General features: G+C 38.6%; 1 protein-coding gene across 4 annotated transcripts in view; it reads right to left on the bottom strand.

Annotated features, from left to right (window-relative positions):
* CCSER1 (coiled-coil serine rich protein 1) overlaps positions 1–21,324 on the bottom strand; it is a 1,064,058-nt gene that overhangs the window by 379,618 nt on the left and 663,116 nt on the right. For 3 of the 4 annotated variants that reach the window (XM_084627194.1, XM_084627195.1, XM_084627197.1), the window contains exon 9: positions 14,376–14,453. In XM_084627194.1, coding sequence (XP_084483320.1) covers positions 14,376–14,453 — 78 coding nt within the window. Of the gene's footprint in view, positions 1–1,991; positions 2,192–14,375; positions 14,454–21,324 lie in introns of those variants that run through there. The other variant, XM_084627196.1, reaches the window with a different exon arrangement.

Here is a 21,324-nt window from a genome sequence, read left to right as displayed (position 1 = left end):
TGACGACTACAAAGGGGAGTGAGACTAGAAAAGGAAATAAGAATGAACTCGAGAAAACAAGTGACAACAGCAAAAGAGAAGAGTCAATAATCTCTAGGTGATCAATTCAATTGTCTTGATTTATCATGTATTTGTGGCTCATTAAATAAGGTCGTTTCACATTTATGTATTAGTCCTATTTATCTTCAGATGCTCCACAACGATAGTTTAGTTTCGTTCTGGGACAAATAATTAACAGTAAAAAGAATATAAATGATTCTTACTCATAAGTTAAAACATTAATATTTTGGTGTGAAATCTTGGCCTCAGTGAAATCAGAGTTTTTTCCACTAACTTCAATGGGGCAAGGATTTCCCCATTTATATCTTGATTCAAGTGAAGTGCTGTGCTTCTCCCATGCTATGCAGCATATGGACAAGTATTGTGGTAACAGACAAACCTTCTAAATTGAATTAATCTGATGGGTGTGCACACGAATATATGAGAGAGAGAGAGAGAGAGGGAGAAATAACTCACTCCGTATAAATAATGTATAATCCCACTGGTCTCCACTTGGGTACCGGGGGGGGTCTGTGTTAGTAGATCCTAGAGCAAAACCCTGGCCTAAAAGATGATCCTGAGAGTCTGGGGATCAGAAAAGCAGCTAACCAACATAAAAGATAAGAATTGATAAATATTGCCACCTGTATTACAGTGATCATATATACAAGTCAGTTAACATAATCGAATATATAGAACAGTCTCATATTATTGTGGAAAATGTTTTTTTTTTAAACTTATTTCAGGCACCTTTAAAGCCAAAAGGTGATTTTTTTAAATTCAAGTTTAAAATGCCATATTTTTCAAATTCAAGATCCCAGAGGCTAAACAACAGCTGATGTTCAATAAACATTTTCCTCATATGCATTATGGTCATTATAATGATACTGTAACAAGATGACAATTTGTCTGTAACTCCACATCAGTGCCTAGTACAATGGGGTCTTGGTCTATGACTACGGTACCTAGGCACTATGACAACACAAATATGAATAGGCATCCAGGTAGCAGGTGATGAATGGGAAAGGATTAAGAGTTTTTCCCCTAGCCAACCTGGTTATTAGGGAAGTAGAAATGGCTCTCTGCGGGGATAAAAGACGATCCAAGTTATGGTAAAGCCAGATAGCCCTAGGTCAGGAAGTTTAGGAGCAGCCAAGCCTGGGGAGAAGGTTTGAGTTTCACTGTGTTACCTTATGTTGATTTCTTTGGTTAAAAATACCTCAAAAGGGTTAATTTGAACTTTACCTAGTGAGTACAGATTTTTTTAAGGATGGGTCCAAGAAGTCACCTGCGGTCTACATAGACAAATACACTTTTGTATAATCTCTTAACCAAGGCCGGTGAATACAGTTTATAGTTCATTCATCTGCTTCAGCTGCACTGTAAAAGATGTCTCATATAAACTGAAACTCTTAGGAAAAACTGTAGAATTGAAGGACAACAAAACAATGGCTCCAATGACTTCAACACAAGTAAAGAGTACTCTGTACCCTAAAGGATATGGCCTAATGCTTCCTTAAAAAAACAAGTGGATTAATTCTGACCTCCCTTACGCTCATGGAAATCCACTGCACACGAATAAATGTGGGCAGAATTTCGCCTAAAGATTACAAACCATTATTTATACAAGAAAATGAATATGTACCCAATACATCATGCATTTAAAGGAGTTGCTGTTGCGTTCACTACTGATGGACATCTATTACTGCTACAAGACAGAGAATAAAAGTTTTCCAACTTAATGGTTCATTTTCATAAGACTGTGGACTTTTAAAATATGTTCTTTCATCTCAGAGATTCAAGGGTCAATAGACTGTTATTTCTTAGTTATTTTTAATAACATAGCTGTACACAATTGTTTTATTTTAGATAATGAATAACTTGATAATTTATTGATAAATTTATTAGTGCAGATTAGTCAAAAAGTCTCATTTTTGATAATGCAAAGCTTATCAAATAGTAGTATTTTGCAAGTTAAGTAAACATGGGAAGTACTGGTAAATGGAGGCTCATTTAATATTCATCAATATTTAATTAAATCCGTAAGCGCAGAGTGTCCAGATGCTGTTTTTTAATTTAATAATGTTGGAACCAATGAGATGCTGATTGGTTTGTAAACTGAGCCGTCAGTACATGGAGAATTCCACAGGGCCTTTAAAAAAAAGGAAAGAAAAGAAATGAAATCTTAAAAATTAAAAAGATTCATGCATTGATGGTAACAAATCAAATAAACCAAAAATGTGCATTACAGCTCCATGGACTCTAAACAGCCCATGCAGATACTTACCAGGATACACATAAGCAAGCTTTCAAGCTAATGATAAATGAAATCATAACATATAACTCTCTAAAGTATTCCTGCTCACGCTGATAATTTTAAGAGACACTACAATTAAGTAGAGCATAATCAGGAAGGCCAAGGTGTTAGATCTATGTTGGAAAGAGGTCAGAAGAATGAACTGGATAAATCCTGTTTGCCCATCTCTAATTTCTGAGATTTCTTTGAGTTTCACAGTGTTGGGGATTTCTACATGTAACCTGCCCACTACATGAAAATATTTTCAGATGCTGATTCGACTCGATGGGGCAGTCGGTAGTTCTCTAATATTTTTTTTAAAATACTCATTTTTAGCTTCTATTAATACCAAAGGAAACAAAATCCCATATTACTTTGAAAAGCAGTGGAAATCTGTGACTCATTTCTGCAAGGTATTAGCCAGTCTTCTGAGCTGCAGAGTTCCCCTAGCTCCCATTGGCTCTTTACTAAAGAACACTCAGCATCAGGATCTGAATGTAAAACACAAACTAGATAACGAGACTACAACTGAGCATTTCCCTTAAAGAGAAGTTATCAAATAACTTTTCTTAAAATAGGTGTGCATTTGCTTGTAATGCCCTGATAGCAACCTGAAATAAACCTCGTTAGCAACTTGTTTTAACTTTTTACATTTGGCAAATGAGAATATATTTTATGGAACAATACCCGTAAGTGGCTTTGTCTTGTGGTTTTCCCCACTTCATTTTTTTTTAAGTTTATCACTAATTATGTGTTCTGCACAATGCTGGGAAAAGGGCTGATAAGCTGTGCCCCATTGGCATATGGATGGCTTAGTATGAGCAGTACAAAAAAAGTAGAGTCCTGAATTCACATGTCCTGCTTCTTTCTTTCTTTAAAATGTGTTTGAGTGACAGAGTGGGGACTCTAAAAACGTTTTAAATCCAGAGGCCCTTGTCCACTTCATTCGTACTAAATTATGCTGAGTTAAAAATTTTCTAAGCTAGTTGACACTGTCTATGAGATGTATAGAAACATGCAATTACAATACATTGAAAATATAATTAAATATCAGCCTTCATATAAAGCATCCTAAAATAATAAGCCTCAAATAAAAAATAAGAATAAGGAATTAAAGAAAGGACGTTACTCAGAAGATGAAGATTTCCAAACAGGTAGTCAGCGCAAGCGAAAGAGTGACCCTCAAATCACGGAGAGCTGCAAGGAGCAGACAGAGATGGCCAGCTCAGGATGAGTATTGCCTGCAATAACAAGTTCTGCAGGATGAAGAAGAAGAAATAATATAACTTTTTAAAAAGCCTCCAAGTTAAAGTTGCAGAACTTAGGAGTGGTGAAGAGTCTTAACATTGTGGAGTACCCTAGATACTACTATGCTTTAGTACATTAGAAGTGTGATTTCTTTGAAATCTGCAAGGGCAAAGATGGAAATGAGTAAGATGCAAGGAACAGCAAGCCCATAGCAAGTTTTGAGAACCACAAAGGAAATTTTAGGCTCAATTTTTATTATAACAGTTACTTAGTTATGATGGAGCTCAATAGGGAAAAAAAATCCCTTTAAACATGGAGAAAACAGTACAGCTGCATCATACATTTGTTCCTTTTATTGATCTGTAAACAACAAGGTTATCAGTCATCATCAAGAAATACATTACTAAAAGTGTTTTAACTGTGCCTTTATTTACAAAGCTAGTCAGAAGCCAGCTTGTGAAAAAACAAATGGAAACAGAATATTGCTGCTAAGGTTCAGCACCGCTGGAAAAGGTAAAAGTAGCCTCCTTACATGTGATTTTGTCCTCTTTAAGTAGGTACACAACACTCTAATAGCCCAGTGCATGTGGATCATCAGCACGGATTGAATTTTGGGGAGGCATGTGGTTTTGGTATCAAAGTTCCAGGTTCAGTCCCCCCGCCAACCCTTTTTGGAGGTCATTACCAAGTGGTAACTCGTATGTAGAGTTGAACGCTTATGTACATCAAATATTTGGGACAGGCTTCCTTTGGCAAGAGTAACACTCCAGATACGTGAATTATGTCTCCTCCAATGGACAGTGCACAACAAAGGCTTACTAATGAGACCACTAATGCAGTTACTCCTTTAGGTTAAAGGTGATAGAAAGCTGTGCTTTTAGTGCTTAAAGTACTAGTTTTATCTCCAACAGGGTCAGTGTGTGTGTGTGCACATGCATATCCTTCCGCCCTCTCTTCCATTCAGAGGAAAATACACACACACACACAGATAAAAATCTTCTCTTAGGAGCAAACACACCACGATACATTATAAAATATTCCATGTTGTAATTAAAAGAAAAAAACATTCAACAGCAGAAAATAACCCACAATGTGAAAAGCAATTCTACAGTAGAAACCATCATGCATCCACACATGTTATATGGAAAGGTACACACAGAGGTGCACTGTGACATATCGGGGCACAATTCAGACTAATGGAGGGGCTGTATCACCCCTGCCCTACAACCATGGGTGCCTTAAAATGACTTGCTCAAGTAGCTCCCACATCGGCTGTTCACAAACAGCCTTTCAGCCTGCAAGCCCCACCATGCTGAAAAGTCCCAGTCTTTTTAATCTCTCCTCCTATGGAAGCCGATCGATACCCCTAATCGTTTTTGTTGCCTTTCTCTGTACCCTTCCCAATTCTAAGATATCTTTTTGGCTCATGAGGAATATACCATAGTAATGTCAATCAGAGAAATAAAGTGCCCAGCTCATCGAGATAGTCTGCCAAGTGCTTTAAAGGGATTTATATTCTACTGTACATAGTATAAAATATCAACCTATGAATTTCTGGGTGTAAACTACACACTGTATTTCAGGTTGGGTGGAAACAATGAGAAGGTATGTATAGCTGCAGGGCTGAAGAAAAGGGAGAAGACTGAAGGTATGTGAACTGAGGAACAGTACCATACTTTAAATAATTGCCCTAAAATTACAACAGTAATAAGGATCTAACTTCCCCCCTCCCCCGGTTGGTTTTACTTTCAAGGTCTAAAAATGTACTTCTGATTAGATCTTGGCATGATTTCTCTTAAACTCCTACTCACTATGATCCAGTCTTGCAACCTCTTTTCTTTTTCATTACCTGGTTTCCCTCAGACAGTGGGGATGGCAAACAGTGCTGAATTATGGATGGCAAGGATGGGCTAGCTATGGAGACAGACCAAGGCTCATGTCTCCAGATATGAAACAGCAGCATGAAAAGATTTAAAATAATGAGGGAGTCCTAGTTCAGTCCTTCTTAACAAATGGGGTTCTCAAGTTAGAGTTATTCCTGTTTTAAAATGTCTGATGTAATCCACATCAGATACTGGTATTTAAGTCAAATGTTTGAGTGTGTTAACCGTGAGGAACTGAGCTGGAAAGTGTTTCCTTTTGAAATTAAGGAATATCAGTAACCAACAGCAACTCAATCTAGAGAAAGTTTTGAGAGACCAAAATGACTGTACGATGCCAAGTGCTGGAGAAATACATCATAAGGCTTTTTAAAAATTATGGTTATTAAGCTACATTCTAAGAATTTAAGAGAAAAAAAACAGCACTCACAAATTTGTAACATGATGGTGCTAAATACATATAATTAAAGATTTAAAAACAAAAAAACCCAAACTTACACCTTTGTAATTTAGCAAGTCTGCAATATGCAGTTAAATCTATTTTGCTACATTCTCTGCTTGTATAAATTTGTATGGCTCAAGTTCAGCTAAAGATCTGGCCCACAGTTTTAAGAATACCTATCTATACCCTTATCTCTAACACCATTTTACACCTTCAGTAAGTTCAGTATCAGGATGTTATTCATTTTAATACACTTTGTTTATTAAGCAAAATCCCACCAACATATTTGCCAAAATCATAGAGGGGGAAATACCAGAGAAGAGAGACAGCAAGAGAAGTACAGTCTTACAAATAAACAAAACTAATTCAGGAAAAGTGGTCAATATTGCACTGAGAAAAGTCAAGTTAGGTACAGTAGGTTTGCACTTAAAACCCAACCTTCCCAATACTCCCAGTAGAATCATGGCATCACAATGATCTTGCCACCATGTAAATTATTAAAAGCTTTGAATAAAAGATTAAAATGCATTAAAAGCTCCAGATTTTCACTTAAACCTCCAGGGGGCAATCTTCGAGAGCTAGAGATGTATAAAACAGTCCAAGTAGAACGAAAACCCATTAAACAGACATGCCAAATTGCCCTTAGGTAAGCCACAATACAACTATTTACCATCTTGGTTTTGGTTTCTATATGAAAGCCACTTATTAGTTCCAGATTAATAAACGTTTTCCTTGCTACCAGTTGCAGGATCAGGCACCAGTATACATAATAAGTACTGTTTCACTGTGTACGTTTATTTTAAAAAGTAGCTTCTACGTATACTTGCTGTTAATTTAGTTCAGTTAAACATTACTTTAATTTCTTTAAATATCAAAAAAATTGTGTCAACTGATCTTTCCACAATGCTTTTTCATTTCATTGGGACTTGTATAAAGGGGGTGAGGGGAAACCTCCCAAACCTGCATATTTATACTTGTAAAATAGCAAATGAGAACAAATCCCATAATGCAGACCTGAGTCACAAACGTATAGCATCCAGAAGTGGAGACTGCCTTATTTGTTTCAACACATAGCATCCAGAAGGGTGATTTTATAAAGTGCTCAGCATAGCCCTAATTCTGGTGAAGCCAATAATAAAAGTCCCATTGACATCAATGTGGGAAGAGGCAGATCAAGACGGAGTGTTTTTGAAAATCTCACCCTACATGTATATTAAATTAAATTAAATTAAAATTAATTAAAATTAATTAATCAATAATTAATCAATTTAAAAAAGCACATGCAAATGCGACAATGCACAATATGCATCACATGATATACAGTAACTTTCCATGCAACTGTGGTATGCATGACAGCTGTGACCCAAGGACCTTTCGATCGTAACTGGCAGAGAACACTGGTGTTCATAAGGGTGATAGGGATCCCCTGGGTATGGTATTATTTACATTTTAATTCAGCAAACTGTGTCATGTAATGTTTCCATTGAAAGTCTGTGTCACATGGGCCATCATAATCTGTGTGAAATGTATGCATGAGATGTGTAAATATTGGAAATTATATTCTTCAAACATTAGACATTTTACATATACAACTTGGGCATGTGCAAAAGTTTGCATGCATTTCTGCACATGTATTCGGAAAACATTTTTCTTATTCTATAATTGTCTAAAACATTATCTATAACTAATTTTTGTTTTGCTCTAAATCTCTCTCAATCACAAATCCTGATTTAGCTGTAACGTTAAACACATTACTACTACATGGAAGAGTCGACATTCTGTGGAACTGGATCTTTCTTTCCCCACACATCATCAGGATATATAGGCTTCAGAGCTAACACTCTGTATAACTCATGCCTCCCTGCACCCGCAAACTCTTCCTCCTAGAGGGCAAGAATCGCAGGACACTCCTTCAGGTGAATTTCAGAGTTTTGCTTGGAAACTGATCCCACGCCCAGTGATTATGTCTTTGGGAAGGAACAATATGGTCCTCGATAAAAGAAACTACAGTAGAGACACAGAATCCATAGAGCTGATGTGCACACACAATGCTGGTATTTGTCAAAAGGTAAAAAACAACTCATTTATAGCTAACTGTGCAAAGCACATATTGAAGCACACTAGCAATAATAAATAGAGAGCACCTTGATTAAGATCATCCTGGTTTAATATCACCATTAATGGAAGCATAGGGCCAAATCCAAAGCCCAGAGGAGTAAATGACTTTATTGGGCTTGGATCAGGCCCATACTTAATTTTACCTTCACTAAAATAATTTTAAAAAAAATGGGGAAAAAAACAGTTTAGAGCTACGTGGTGCACAATCAACATCAGTTTAGGGTATATACAGGTAAAGACAAAAGAGGGATAATCACACCTGATCTTAGGGACTGTTATTTCAAATAGAATAAAATAAAATACTCGACCACTCAATCCAAAAGCCAAGTAGTATTACTGTCTGAATTCCTTTAGCAACAGAGGCTGAGAGCTTCTCTATGATGGTTTGTTTCTTCATTCAAATATATTTTCATCAAGGTGGTATTTGCAGTGCCATGGGTTATAAAATATTTACAGGATGTGTATATATGATTTTGCAGAACCTATTTATATAGTGGACATAATCAGAAGAATCTGCCCTACAGCTGAATGGAACCTTGTAATTGGCTGCATTACTACTTGACTATATCTATTAATCTTCCATCCTGTTTTAGAGTAACAGCCGTGTTAGTCCAACTGACACACAAATTATTCTTTGAGCTCACAATAAAATAAGCCTGTGCAGTCAAAGGACAGTGAAGGAGGTTAAATGGGCATTGATTATTTAAGACATATTCATCATTTATTTAGCATTTTCCCATGTCACAAAATCTGTGGTGCTCACAAACCTTTCTGAGAGATTCTGAATTTGTTTTTAAATGATTCTCACTACATGCCTTATAAACCAGAACAAATTTTGCACTAACCAATGTTTGAGGTCTCGTCAATGAAAGTGTGCAACCTTTTGAACCTTTACTTGCCAGCCTGTTTTCCTTTAATTGCATGCGAGTGCTCTCTCTCTCTCACACACACACACACTTATCCTTGATAGTATTTCACTTCCAATTTAGGGAGGTAGTAAAGCGGTCATTGTGAGCAAACGAGGGAAGTGCTACTGTACCTCATCATGAAGGACAGATTTTTTTTTTCCAGATGAACTGCACCATTTTATTGATATGGAAGTTGGACGAAGCATTGGGCACCACAGCTTAAAAAAAATCAAGAGGAACACGGTCATCGTTCCTTCCAGTTCACAGATCTGCCATCTTCCTTGTCTTTAACAAACTGTTCCTGCCTTTCTAAATGGAAACGTCTGTGTAAATTCCCAGAGTACTGAACAGGAGAGAAGGAAAAGGGATAGAACACATGTTCCCCAGCAGTTTACAAGTAACAGAGGATCACCAAACCATAATTCTCCCATGTATTATCTTCAAAGGAAGCAGGACTGCTGGTCATTTTAGATGGTCAGACTCTAACTATAATTATGCTACACATTGCAGACAAAAAAGATTAACTAAAGTAATCTCATTGAGCCACCTTACCTGCAACTCTCCACCCCGTTTATCCTTCTTCATTGGGGTTGCTTCTTACATTCTGAATTTGTTCCATTCCTTCCCACCCTCCTGCCATACCCACCAAAAAAAAAAAATCGACCTCCTCAAATCGACAGGTAAAATTCTGTCCTGGACAACTGAGGTAATAGGTAAGGTACTATATGGCTATATCCAGGACTCACTGAATTCAAAACAAACAACCCCACTGATTTCAAGAGAATTCGGAACACTCCTATATCTCATCAAAGCTCAAGCTAGGAAACAGTACCTTTTAACCACTGTAGATATCCCACAGATCTTCAGCGGGGCAGAGCCATTGTTTCTAATAGACATAGACCATGACCCAAAACTGATTCAGATACCCATATCCATGTACTCTGGGACCTTCAGTACATGGAACCAAATTTTGCAGCCCAAGCCAATCTCAAGTTTTTAGCTGTGCTAACTCATAAGATAGTGGACCTTAAAAAACAAAATATCATTTTAGAAACCTTTATAGTACCTACAGTCAGATATACGCTACAGTCTTGTGTTTGCATATATATTGTACACTGAGTTATCTGGTGGCATAAAGAGGTTTTATTCGCATTAGCATAAAGCCATTAATGAGTTACACAGGTCATCCAAGAAGAGTGCAAATAAAACCTCTACATCATACCATATCATAATATATTCTGTATTCAAAAAGACTACTTGAAGAAATGATTAGGGTTTTAGAATGTTTTAGTGATATGCTGCCAATAGAGCAAGGTTCCATTAATTATAAGCTAGAGAGTGAGAGCGAACTTAGTACTAATACATTTTGCTTTTTAAAAAGCATATGTAAAATAGATTTTTCCCAAATAAAATGCTAATGCAACAATACGTTTGTGTTTAAAGAGAAAAATGTCAGAGAATGCAAAAGTTAAGGTCTTCAGGGTAACCCTAACTCATCATCCCTGCGAGAGTGGCTGGCGCATGTTGACAATATTATACATGTACAGAATGGGTGAGTTAATGTTACGAGAATATTGATTTCTTAACTACCTGCCTTTTGTGATTTTGTGTGTCAAGTTTTTATAGCAACGATTCATGTAGACTGCACATATAATACTTTCAGTTACTAATTAGGCTATTAGATGTAGGTTACAAATGCACCATAAAATATTTACAGTAGGGGTGAATTAATGTTATTGTGAGAATCCTAACTTTTTGCATTCTCTGACCGGTGTGTTTAAATACAGAACTTTAATGTGACATTTGCACCTAAGAGTTTTGTATTTTTTCCCCAGTTTTCATAAATACGTGCACCCCCCCACACACACTTCATTGTATATACATCCAAACAGAATACATAAATGCATACCCAGATATGTAAAAATAGATATACAGGGACACTTAAATGGGAATATATTCTGCTCAATAAAACCTCATACAAAACCAAAGAATTTGAGTATGATTGCAAATGACTTCAATGAGAACAAGACTCAACCGACTATTACCTGTAATAAGCATACTTTGTAAGACAGGGAACAAAAGCTAATAAGTGAATGAAAAATATTCCATAAAATGAATATACATAAAATGTATGTATGAAAAAAGGAGAGAGTTATTTATTTGCATATTCTCTCTCCCACCCCTCATGGCTTGGTTCTAACTTTACTCCAGTCAAGATCAGTATGGCCATCATTTACTCATGCAAAGAAAAATACTGTTTCACTTTTCTCCATGATCTTGTTCTCTTTATTACAGTTTCTCCAACTATTCTGTATAAGACAAATCGATCCAGACAGCTATGTAGTGTCATCTCAGAAAATTCCACCTCTGTTTATGTTAACATGTCACATTAAGTTATGTGAAAAAACACGATGATGATGCCAACCGCAGCACAGTAGGGAAGTACCATTGGGGAACTTGAAAATTTGTTGGCACAATATTATTTAAGAGACAACTGTTTTAAAAAAAAAAAGAGAGAGAGAGAGAGAGCGCGATAACCCTGGGTTTACTGTTTACTCACTGCTCAAAAAACATGACTATTGATGTGACCACCTTACAATTCTTAAAGTATTCTGAAGTATACACATTCTTATGATCCATAGACCAATCAATAAAGTATTCTATATCCAGCTTATCCCTATTTGAAACCATACAGTGATGGTATTTCACACAGACATTATGGCTTAATTTTTGTAACTACTGTTTAATTACTAATGTTTCCCAAAAATTATGAGTGCACCTGATGTCCCTTATTAAGAATTTCAGTTGATCATGTCCCACAGCTGACTCATTGTAGGCGAAGAGGTGTGGAAGGGGAAGAAATTAATGTCGATGTCATTAGTTTACTGCTCTCACAGGCAGAGTACACTGCCAATAAGCTCAGCCTCTGCTTAAGGGCTTCAATCCTGGAGATACAGTAGTTGGTGCTGGTTCATTATTAGTTTAATTTACGTCCCTTTACATGTATTTACAGGAGATGAAAAAATGATTTCCTTCAAATTCTGATAACTCCTCCCATGACAAGTACACCCTATATTGAAAACACAATGTAAAAACTTATTTGATTAAAATCAATACTAATTGTATCAAGTGGAATGTGACTGGGCACAAGGTGGTCTGAACGTGAGAGATGCGGCATCGTGCTGAGGTGTTGTCTTTCATGGGCGTTATGGGCACTCCTTAACTTGCAGCTCAGGCCCTTAAAGATAATCATCTCCTTCCCGAGATAGTGTCATCTTCTGTATACAAGACACCATAATTCATGAAGTAAACACGGCAAAATATGGAAAATCAGCTGTCACTAGGGAAGTTTCAGTACTTTTATTTTTCCTTTTAAAATGCATTTTCTCTAGAATCTCAACAATTTCTCTTGGGATCCCAAAGTGTCCTAGCTTTTGGTAGCATTTAACTCCTTGCCAAGAAATTAAAGGGACAAAGAAGTTTCCAGTTTTACTGAGAGGGGCAATTCAATTTAAGAAAGGGAGAGACAAACAGCTTTGCAAAGGTTTTCAGCATCTGGTAAAACATGAAAGAACAGGATCTTCTGGTAGAAAAATTCTGTCAGACACCAAGATCGATCACTCTAGCCTGAGATTTCGGATATTACATATATAGTTTGTCTCAACATCAATTCACAGCAATTTAAAATATTATTCACTTATTCAATGGGAAGCATGCACAAATTTGAATTCTAAGACACTTGATAGAGTCACTTTTTGTGGCTGATAGTTAATTTTCTCCAACAAACAGTAGCAAAATGTGCAGTGTACCAGTACTCTGACCATATGAAAATCACTTTGCTGAATGCATTTGTTGTAATCCCAAAATACTGAAGCAGTTACCAGGTTTCAACATTTCCCACGGATTTTCTCATCATTTCACAATTATGCAGCAGAATATGGTGGCACAGACATTGTTACCAATTCACAAAGAGAGATCAGGGCAGAGAAAAGCAAGGAGCAGAAAAATGACAATTAAAAAAAATTAACTTTTTTTTTTAAAAAAAAAAAAAGCTTATAAAACCCGAGTTCTAGAGTGAGATTTGCAAGCATAATAAATCATGACAAACATTTTTCTTATGCAACACAGTTTCTTAACACTCAACGAGAAGGTCACTGTTCGTGGCCTTGATTCAGGAAAGCATTGACTCATGTGCTTAAATCCACGCTTATTCAGGAAGGCACTTAAGGAATGTGCTTATTTTTAAGCACATGATTAAATCCCATTACTTAAAGTTGGATACATACATTTAATGTTTTCTTGATTAGGAATGCTTTTCTGAATTGGGGGCTGTGCTCATGGTTTTACGTATAAAACATTTTTTTTTTTTGCCGGACAAACTTCAGATTGTTTCTCTCTGGGTAACTATACCTCTCAATACACATTTAAAATTACTGCAGTTTCATGGAATTGAAGTCATGGTATTAAATGTGATTTAAATAAGAACAGAGTTTTGTAACTGAAGTATGCATGTTTGACATTCACAAGGATAGCTGACCCTAGATGTGCAAGAGAAAACACTCAGGCCCCAATACTGCAATGAGATGTGCACAGGCAGACCCCTGAGTGTGCATGGAATACCAATAAACTCAATGAGGCTCTGCACAGGCTTGAAAATCCACATGCATGCACCTCACCCCAGAATCAGGGCCTTGCGCCAAAGGGTGTCATATGCCGTAAGTATGGTAGGAAGCTGCTTGTATGGCTGTACCTACACTATGTTTGAGATTTAACTTCCAAACACTCTTTACCAATAATTGTTCAAGGCATAAAAAAATTCCAACGCACAAGCAAACTACTGTGTCTCCATATTCCACCAGTGACCCTCACATTTTATCATCATGTTTGTAGTTTAAACCTTTTCACAGAGCATAAAGATGCTATTTTCACACCAGGAAGAAAATTCTAATTTTCAGTTAAATTACTTCCAGCGTTCCCTGCTGATGCCCAACAATTAAAATATCAGTGTCAAGTTCTTTGCAAAGTTGTGTGCCTTTTGTCACATACCAGAATGCAAGAGCGACTTGCTTAGTCTATGATGATTGCAAACATAACTTCATTGTTAATAAGTGCACAAATGCCTTTTTAAAATATATACCGAAAGATTTCACATTGTACTAATATGTATCATCTTAGACGTGTTTGTGCCCATACTAATAGAAGTATATTGGAGCTGTTGGTAAAACAAGCAATTAACATGATATTGGGATGTTGTCAGGTAGCTGTAATCATCTTTTTCTGTTGCAGAAGGCATAAGAGAATCACTTAGGAGCAAAAAAAGAATGGTGTTCCACTAAATCCTATTAAATTAATGCATGAACATTGCACTAGCAGTGGTAAACAGGCTGGTCAGAGTCTGAATACCAATAAAGAAGACAAAAATACTGTTTAATACAGCTACTTACATCATGACCTACAAGTTCAGTCTGTGTGGATTTATCTGCTTGGGAAGCAAGAGCCTTCTGTAAATGTTGGGCTTTCTCCTGCAAAACAAAACAACATATTGTAGGTGAGCCATATTCTCCTTCACTGGGCTTTTGAGCTACGAACATCCAGATAATAAGTGCAAAACTCATGTACTGACAGCTGTTTGGAAATGGAGTTATCATGGCATTATTCTCACTGGGAGATTTGTTTTCCTGGTACTGTTATCTTATGTATCAACTGATCTATTTATCAAGTGGGCAGTGAGCTCAGAAACTGTGAGTAGGTATGATTCAGGAGTGCTATGGGAATATCATTGCAATACGATGCACGGGATCCTTCTTCAGAAGCAGATTTAGGATTGTGTTAACCAAGCACTTCTGCTGGATGCCACCAGCATATTTTCAGATAGAGAAGTTTGCAGCATACTACCCAGCAAAGCCAGATTCTGAAGGATGAGAAGGGAGATTCATAGACTAGAGATGACTGGAACATTTTCAACAAAAATTCTCTCATTGAAATACTCTGTTTCATTCAAGCCAATGCATTTTGTGAAGACACATCAATTCTGATTACATTTTCACTGGAAAAGTTTCTGAAGTCCAGAGCCAATTATTTGGTCAATAAGAAAGCAAGCAAGAGTACTGATTTTCTAAAAAATCTGACTGCCACCAAGCTGGCTGCCTTCTGCGTGCCCCCTCATGGCCTAGGGTCATCCTTCAGGCAGCCTGCCTCTGTTTCCCCTTGGATTAGGGTGACCGGATGTCCCGATTTTATAGGGACAGTCCTGATTTTGGGGTCTTTTTCTTACATAGGCTTCTATTACCCCCTGTCCCGATTTTTCACACTTGCTGTCTGGTCACCCTACCTTTGACTGTTCAAATCAACTTCACATCAGTCTTACACTTGGTCTAAAATACCCCTCCATGGGGACTGGTTTTATTAATATAAAATAAATTCTGAACAAAACTGAACCTCCCCCCAGTAAACTCTATTCATAACTCTTCCTCTCCTCAGGCCTTCCTGCCTGGGGCCTTTGCTGTCTCTCCACTGCTTGGACACAGTGTCACCACATGTCCCTACCTCAAGAACTTTCCTTACTCTCTGCAGACTCTGCCAGTTTCCTGTGCTTTGCCCACTTCATTGCAGATGGCTGGACTCTCCATAGGACAAGCATCCTGCTGTGCACCAGCAGTGGCTCTCTCTGTATTCAGGATGGGCTAGTTCCAGCCCTTAGGGACAAGCCACCCGGTAACATACCCTCACTGCTCCCCTCAGAACCTTCCCACCCCAAGGTGAGCTGTACTTCTGGGAATGCTCCTTCCCCCCTGTTGCTGGCTATGTGATTGTGTGGGAGTTAACAGAAATACATGCTGGGCAGAAGTGGAGAAGCCCTCTTTTACCTGGACCAGGTTGAGCAGCATCCACCCTCCCACCGAAGGAAATAGTGAAATACCAGGTTTTGTCAGGATCTGCTGCAGGCACTCAGCTGGCTGCTCCCTTCTCGGGGGGCTAGGAAGCAAATTTTCCTCTCATCGCCAGATTGGCCTAAGTGAAGTGTGTGTGGGGGAAGGTTTTCAGGTTCCAGGGGAAGCTTAATTGGCAACGAACATGGAACGGGAATTAAGCTGTGTTGTCAGCTCAGTATGATGACCTGGGGTGGATGTCTAGCACAGGTCCTTTATAGGGACAGGATACAGGGATCAGATAAATGGATTGGTAAAGGATTTAAAGGAGGTATTTATTAAAAGAGCAGAAATGGGGGAGGGGGTTGGGGCTCCTATGGCATGGAAGGGAGCCAACCCCCCTCCTTTATAGCCCACCTTAATCCTCATTTGAGTGGGGAGATATGTTAAGGTCCCAGCAGTGGGTGGGCTGGGGCCCAGGATGGGAAAAGGGGGGGGGGCTGATGGAAGCCCTCCTGCCTCCAAGTATATATTGAAATGGTCAAGGAATTACCTACACTGTATGCTTTTTTCTAACCCAGAGAGTTAATAAAAGTTGCAGCCTATTTAAACCACATCCAGTGTATCCTTATTTTAGTCCTTTGGGAGTGGGGAAAGCCCGCATAATACAACTTATGTTCAGAAACATTTAACAGGTAGTAATAGTATAGCATATATGAGAGCAAGTCCATTAGAATCTTGACTCCTTTAGTACAGTAATAGACCACTTAAATGTCATCATTCAACAGAGATTTCAAAGCATGGCAGTATCTTTTTACACAATATTTCAACAACCCATAAGTCGCCTAAGCAATAGCATTCTTCAAATATCAGAATTAAATCAATTTAATAGTAACACCCATTCTTATACTTTCTCTTCTTTCTGTATATTTGAGGGATTTATACTAGTTAAATTAGTTAATTATGGGTGCAATATTTCAAAAGCAATTCTACAAAGTATATACTTATTAAATTTGTTGAGTAATAAGAGGATATCAGGGTCCTTAACACTACAATGTGTTCTTCCGATATAAAAGCACTCAATAAAACTGATAACTTGATACTGCAAATATCATTGTATACAGTATGTACTGTATCAACAGAAACACAGTATAATGGGCTGCAGTGATAATTCTGGAAACAAAAAACCTCATAAGTCCCATTAAATCCATACTACTAAAAGTGAACACAAAGTAGCATGACTTTGATTATAGAAAATAAAGTGAAAATTTGTTAAGGCATCATTGTAAAAATATTACCACATCGGCTTCCATTGGCCCAGAGCTCCCTGAGCCTGTCCCATCCCGCCTCATGATGGCATTCTAAAGTGAAATAACCAGAAAATCCAGCTCACAGGTATTGATAGCCAAGTCTCCTTTGCAGTTGGATAATTTTGCCCAAAGACAAATTCTCCTTTACACGTTGATATTCATTTTTTCCTAAGTGCTTCCTTTCCAGATTCCAAACTCTCTCCTTAAGAGTTATCACTTTAGAAAATTCTATATCCAGAGAAGGTCTAATTTTGTAAACCACTGTTTATGAGATTTACAAATACTGTTATCTGAATACCTGACTATGATAAAGTATGGTTATTTAACAGGATTTAGACCCTCACATTTGAGGACTCAGTTTGTCCTGCCTGTACCAAAAGGACTACACCATGTTATAGTCAAATTTGAAAGTTGTGCATTAGTACTGGTTCATAATATAGACATTTTTCTTTCACCATATAAGCTGGGCATCAGCTGACATGAGAAATATTATGGCCTAGCCCAATCTCTGCTCCAAGTAGCCCTTTTTTCCGCCCACAAACTCCCTCCATTGCTACCACTTGTGCAGCTCACATTAGTCAAGGGAAACAATCCTCCCCATGCACCCCTCACATAATCATGGATACATTCTTTTAATATAAGTGCATCAGATGATAACATTTCTGGATCGGCTAAGTAGAATGATTATCAGACCACACAAGACTATAGCATTCTCTGATGGAATCCTGTCCACACAGGTTCGGCCAAACTACCCAGTGTTTTCAAGACTTAAAACACCAAAGAGGCACAGCACTTAAAAAAAACAACAAAAAATGATGGATGTTTATGTAGCTGTTGTCTGTGCATGGACCTTAAACGTTTAGGCCACTATCCAGCAAAGCACTTACACATGTGCTTAACTTTGAGCATATGAGCAGTCCCATAAACTTCATAGGGCTTCCCGAGTGCTCAGAATTAATCACATGCTTAAGCACTTTGCCGGGCTGGGGCCTTAAATGCAGTTATGTTAAGGCGCCATTATTAGTGAGGGACCAAGCAAGCCCTGCTCCTTGAGAAAAGGTCAAAATATATTTTTCTTCAGAGATACCCTGGCATAGGACATGGGGTGTTTTGCCTACTTTCCTCCTATTCCAAGGAAGAATACCTGTTATGCTAATTCCCATAAATACTGTACCATCATTACAGCCTGTGCTTCAGAAATTAGCACAGCGCCAATACTGAACTACCTGGAGTAACAGTGACACTATGTCTATCAGAATAAAGATCATTTATGTATTTAAAGAACTTCCTAGGTTCTACAGAGAATGTTACCATGTTTTATGATTAGGGCCCTAACAAATTCACGGTCTCTTCTGGTCAATTTCACGGTCATAGGATTTCAAAAATAGAAAATTTCATGGATTTCAGTTATTTAAATCTGAAATTTCATGGTGTTGTAATTGTAGGGGTCCTGACCCATAAAAGGAATTGGGGGGGGAGGTTATTGGGAGGGGGGTTGCGGTACTGCTACACTTACTTCTGTGCTGCTGCTCGCAGGAGTGCTGCCTTCAGAGCTAGGCAGCAGGAGATTTGCAGCTGCTGGTCAGGAGCCCAGCTCTGAAGGCAGACTCACCACCAGAAGCAGTGGAAAAGTAAGGATGGCATGGTATGGTATTGCCACCCTTACTTCTATGCTACTGCCTGAAGAACTGGGCCCTCAGTCAGCAGCTGCCACTCTCTGGCTGCCCAGCTCTGAAGGCAGTAGCACAGAAGTAAGGGTGGCATGGTATGCTGGCGGGGCGTTGCCTTCGGATCTGGGTGCTCGGCTGACAGCCGCTGCTCTCCAGCTGCCTAGATCTGAAGACAGCACAGAAGTAAGGATGGCAATACTGCGACCCCCCCTTGTGACTCTCCTGCAACTCCCTTTTGGGTCAGGATTCCCAATTTGAGAAACACTGGTCTCCCCTGTGAAATCTGTACAGTGTAGGGTAAAAGCACCCAGAAGACCAGATTTCACGGTCTGTGATGCATTTTTTATGGCCATGAATTTGGTAGGGCCCTATTTATGATAGGGAACAGAGGGTGGGTGAGAGAGAATGAAAACTGACAAACTTTTTCCAAAAATATTTTAAAAAACCTGTAGATACTTAATGGATACTGTGACCAAATTCCTCCTCTACCTTGGTGGGTCTTGCACTTATTGGCAGATTTGCTCGCCTCGGAGATTCACGGCAGCCCTTAGTTTGGCCGTTTTCGTGAACCCACAGCCAGGTCAACTCCTCCTGTGTCTGACCAGGAGTTTGGAGGTTTGGAGGGAACCCGGGCCCGCCCGCCCTCTACTCCTGGTTCCAGCCCAGGGCCCTGTGGAATGCATCTGTCTAGAGTGCCTCCTGGAACAGTTGTGCGACAGCTACAACTCCCTGAGCTACTTCCCCATGGTCTCCTCCCAACTACTACTTTATCCTCACCATAGGACCTTTCTGCTGGTGTCTGATAATGCTCATACTCCTCTGTCCTCCAACAGTCCGCGTTCTCACTCTCAGCCCCTAGTGCCTCTTGCTCCCAGCTCCTCCCACGCGCACCACAAACTGAAGTGAGCTCCTTTTTAAACCCAGGTGCCCTGATTAGCCTGCTTTAATTGATTCTAGCAGCTTCTTGATTGGCTGCAGGTGTTCTAATCAGCCTGTCTGCCTTAATTGTTTCCAGAAGGTTCCTGATTGCTCTGGAACCTTCCCTGCCACCTTACCCAGGGAAAAGGGACCTACTTAACCTGGGGCTAATATATCTGCCTTCTATTACTCTCCTGTAGCGATCTGGCCCGACCCCGTCACAATACCTAGAACTGTCAAGTTTTTTTTTTTTTACACAAATTATTCAAGTTTCTGTGTTTCCTTGAATTCTTCCATCCCTACCACTCTGAGTAACAAAGCAGCTTTGCTCTCACACTTCAGTGATTTCATATGCAAGTGGTATGTTTAGGGGGAAACTTTTTTAAAATAATCTAATGATCCAATTCCTACCACCAAGTGTAAATGATGAGCAGTCTATTTTCCTCCAAAAGAGCTTCTAGAAATGTTGCTGGGTTGACTGGGAACCAGGACAGGCATCTATTGAAATGATTATGCAATTATCTGCTCAATTCACTTTCAGCTGCCAGGTACTCACAGATGTTTAAGAATAAAGTTGTGGCCTAATTAAATTACATCCTATGTCTCCTGTCCTTCTTCCGGCACAGCCAGAGAAAGAGCCAATCCCTACCACCAAATGTAAATACTGAGTGGCATATTTTCCTCCAAAATAGCTTCTGGAAATGTTGCCACTGGCCTATATGTAGAGTCTACTATTTCTGAAAAGTTTAAGACACGACAATAAAAAGATTCACAATCAAAACCTACGTTTTCCTAGTGAATTCCATGTCTGGACCTTCCATGCATCATACAGAAAGTCTACCTTACAGCAGTGATTATGTCATCTGTTTAAATCATGCTACTCTGAAAGTTTAAGATTTTCAAGTAAAGCGCCAACCAACAGAGCAAAAAGATCAACTTCCAAGTGACTTTCATAAATATGAAATAGGGTAAGGAGAGATATTTAGCTAATGTTTGTTCTTATTGCCTCTTATTCTGAATTAAACACAACAACAAACCAAAAATGTCATTTTTAGTAGAGTGCACAAAATCCAGTGAGCTAAAGGGTTGGCTTTCCCAAACTTCAGTCAATTTCCTTCCTCCCAAGAGTGATTCAACCACGTGTAGTTCATATCCAAGTGTCATTCATCAGAGATCCCAAAATTAGTATACAAGGGGGAGGGGAGACTGAGGGCTGTGTTTGCTTTAAGGTCATCTCACATTTTTGAAAGCCACATTCTCAAAAATGATGTAGAACATTTCACTAAAATAAACTTCACAGCATAATTGAATACACATTTTCTTCCAGTTCAATGAGAGGTTGCCTATATTTATGTAATGACATGTTTTACTGGGAATGATCTCTCACTGCACCATTTTTTGCTGCTTCACTTATTGAAGCCACAAATGAAAATGACTCATTAACCAAAGCAAAAACCTTCTGCTATTGAACCACTTTCCTCCTCAAAGGTGAAACCGATATTGAAGTGCAGGTAGGGGGAACATACTCAATCTGATTTTGAGTAAAAACAACTATATAGAGTTATGATATATCTCAAATTCTATGTACAACTGTCAAGGTTCCTCCCCCACTCTGAACTCTAGGGT

The sequence above is a fragment of the Lepidochelys olivacea genome (genome assembly GCF_965140295.1).
Source record: "Lepidochelys olivacea isolate rLepOli2 genome assembly, chromosome: 4".
Classification (NCBI taxonomy): Eukaryota; Metazoa; Chordata; order Testudines; family Cheloniidae; genus Lepidochelys; species Lepidochelys olivacea.
This window is presented reverse-complemented; position numbering and strand designations above follow the sequence as displayed.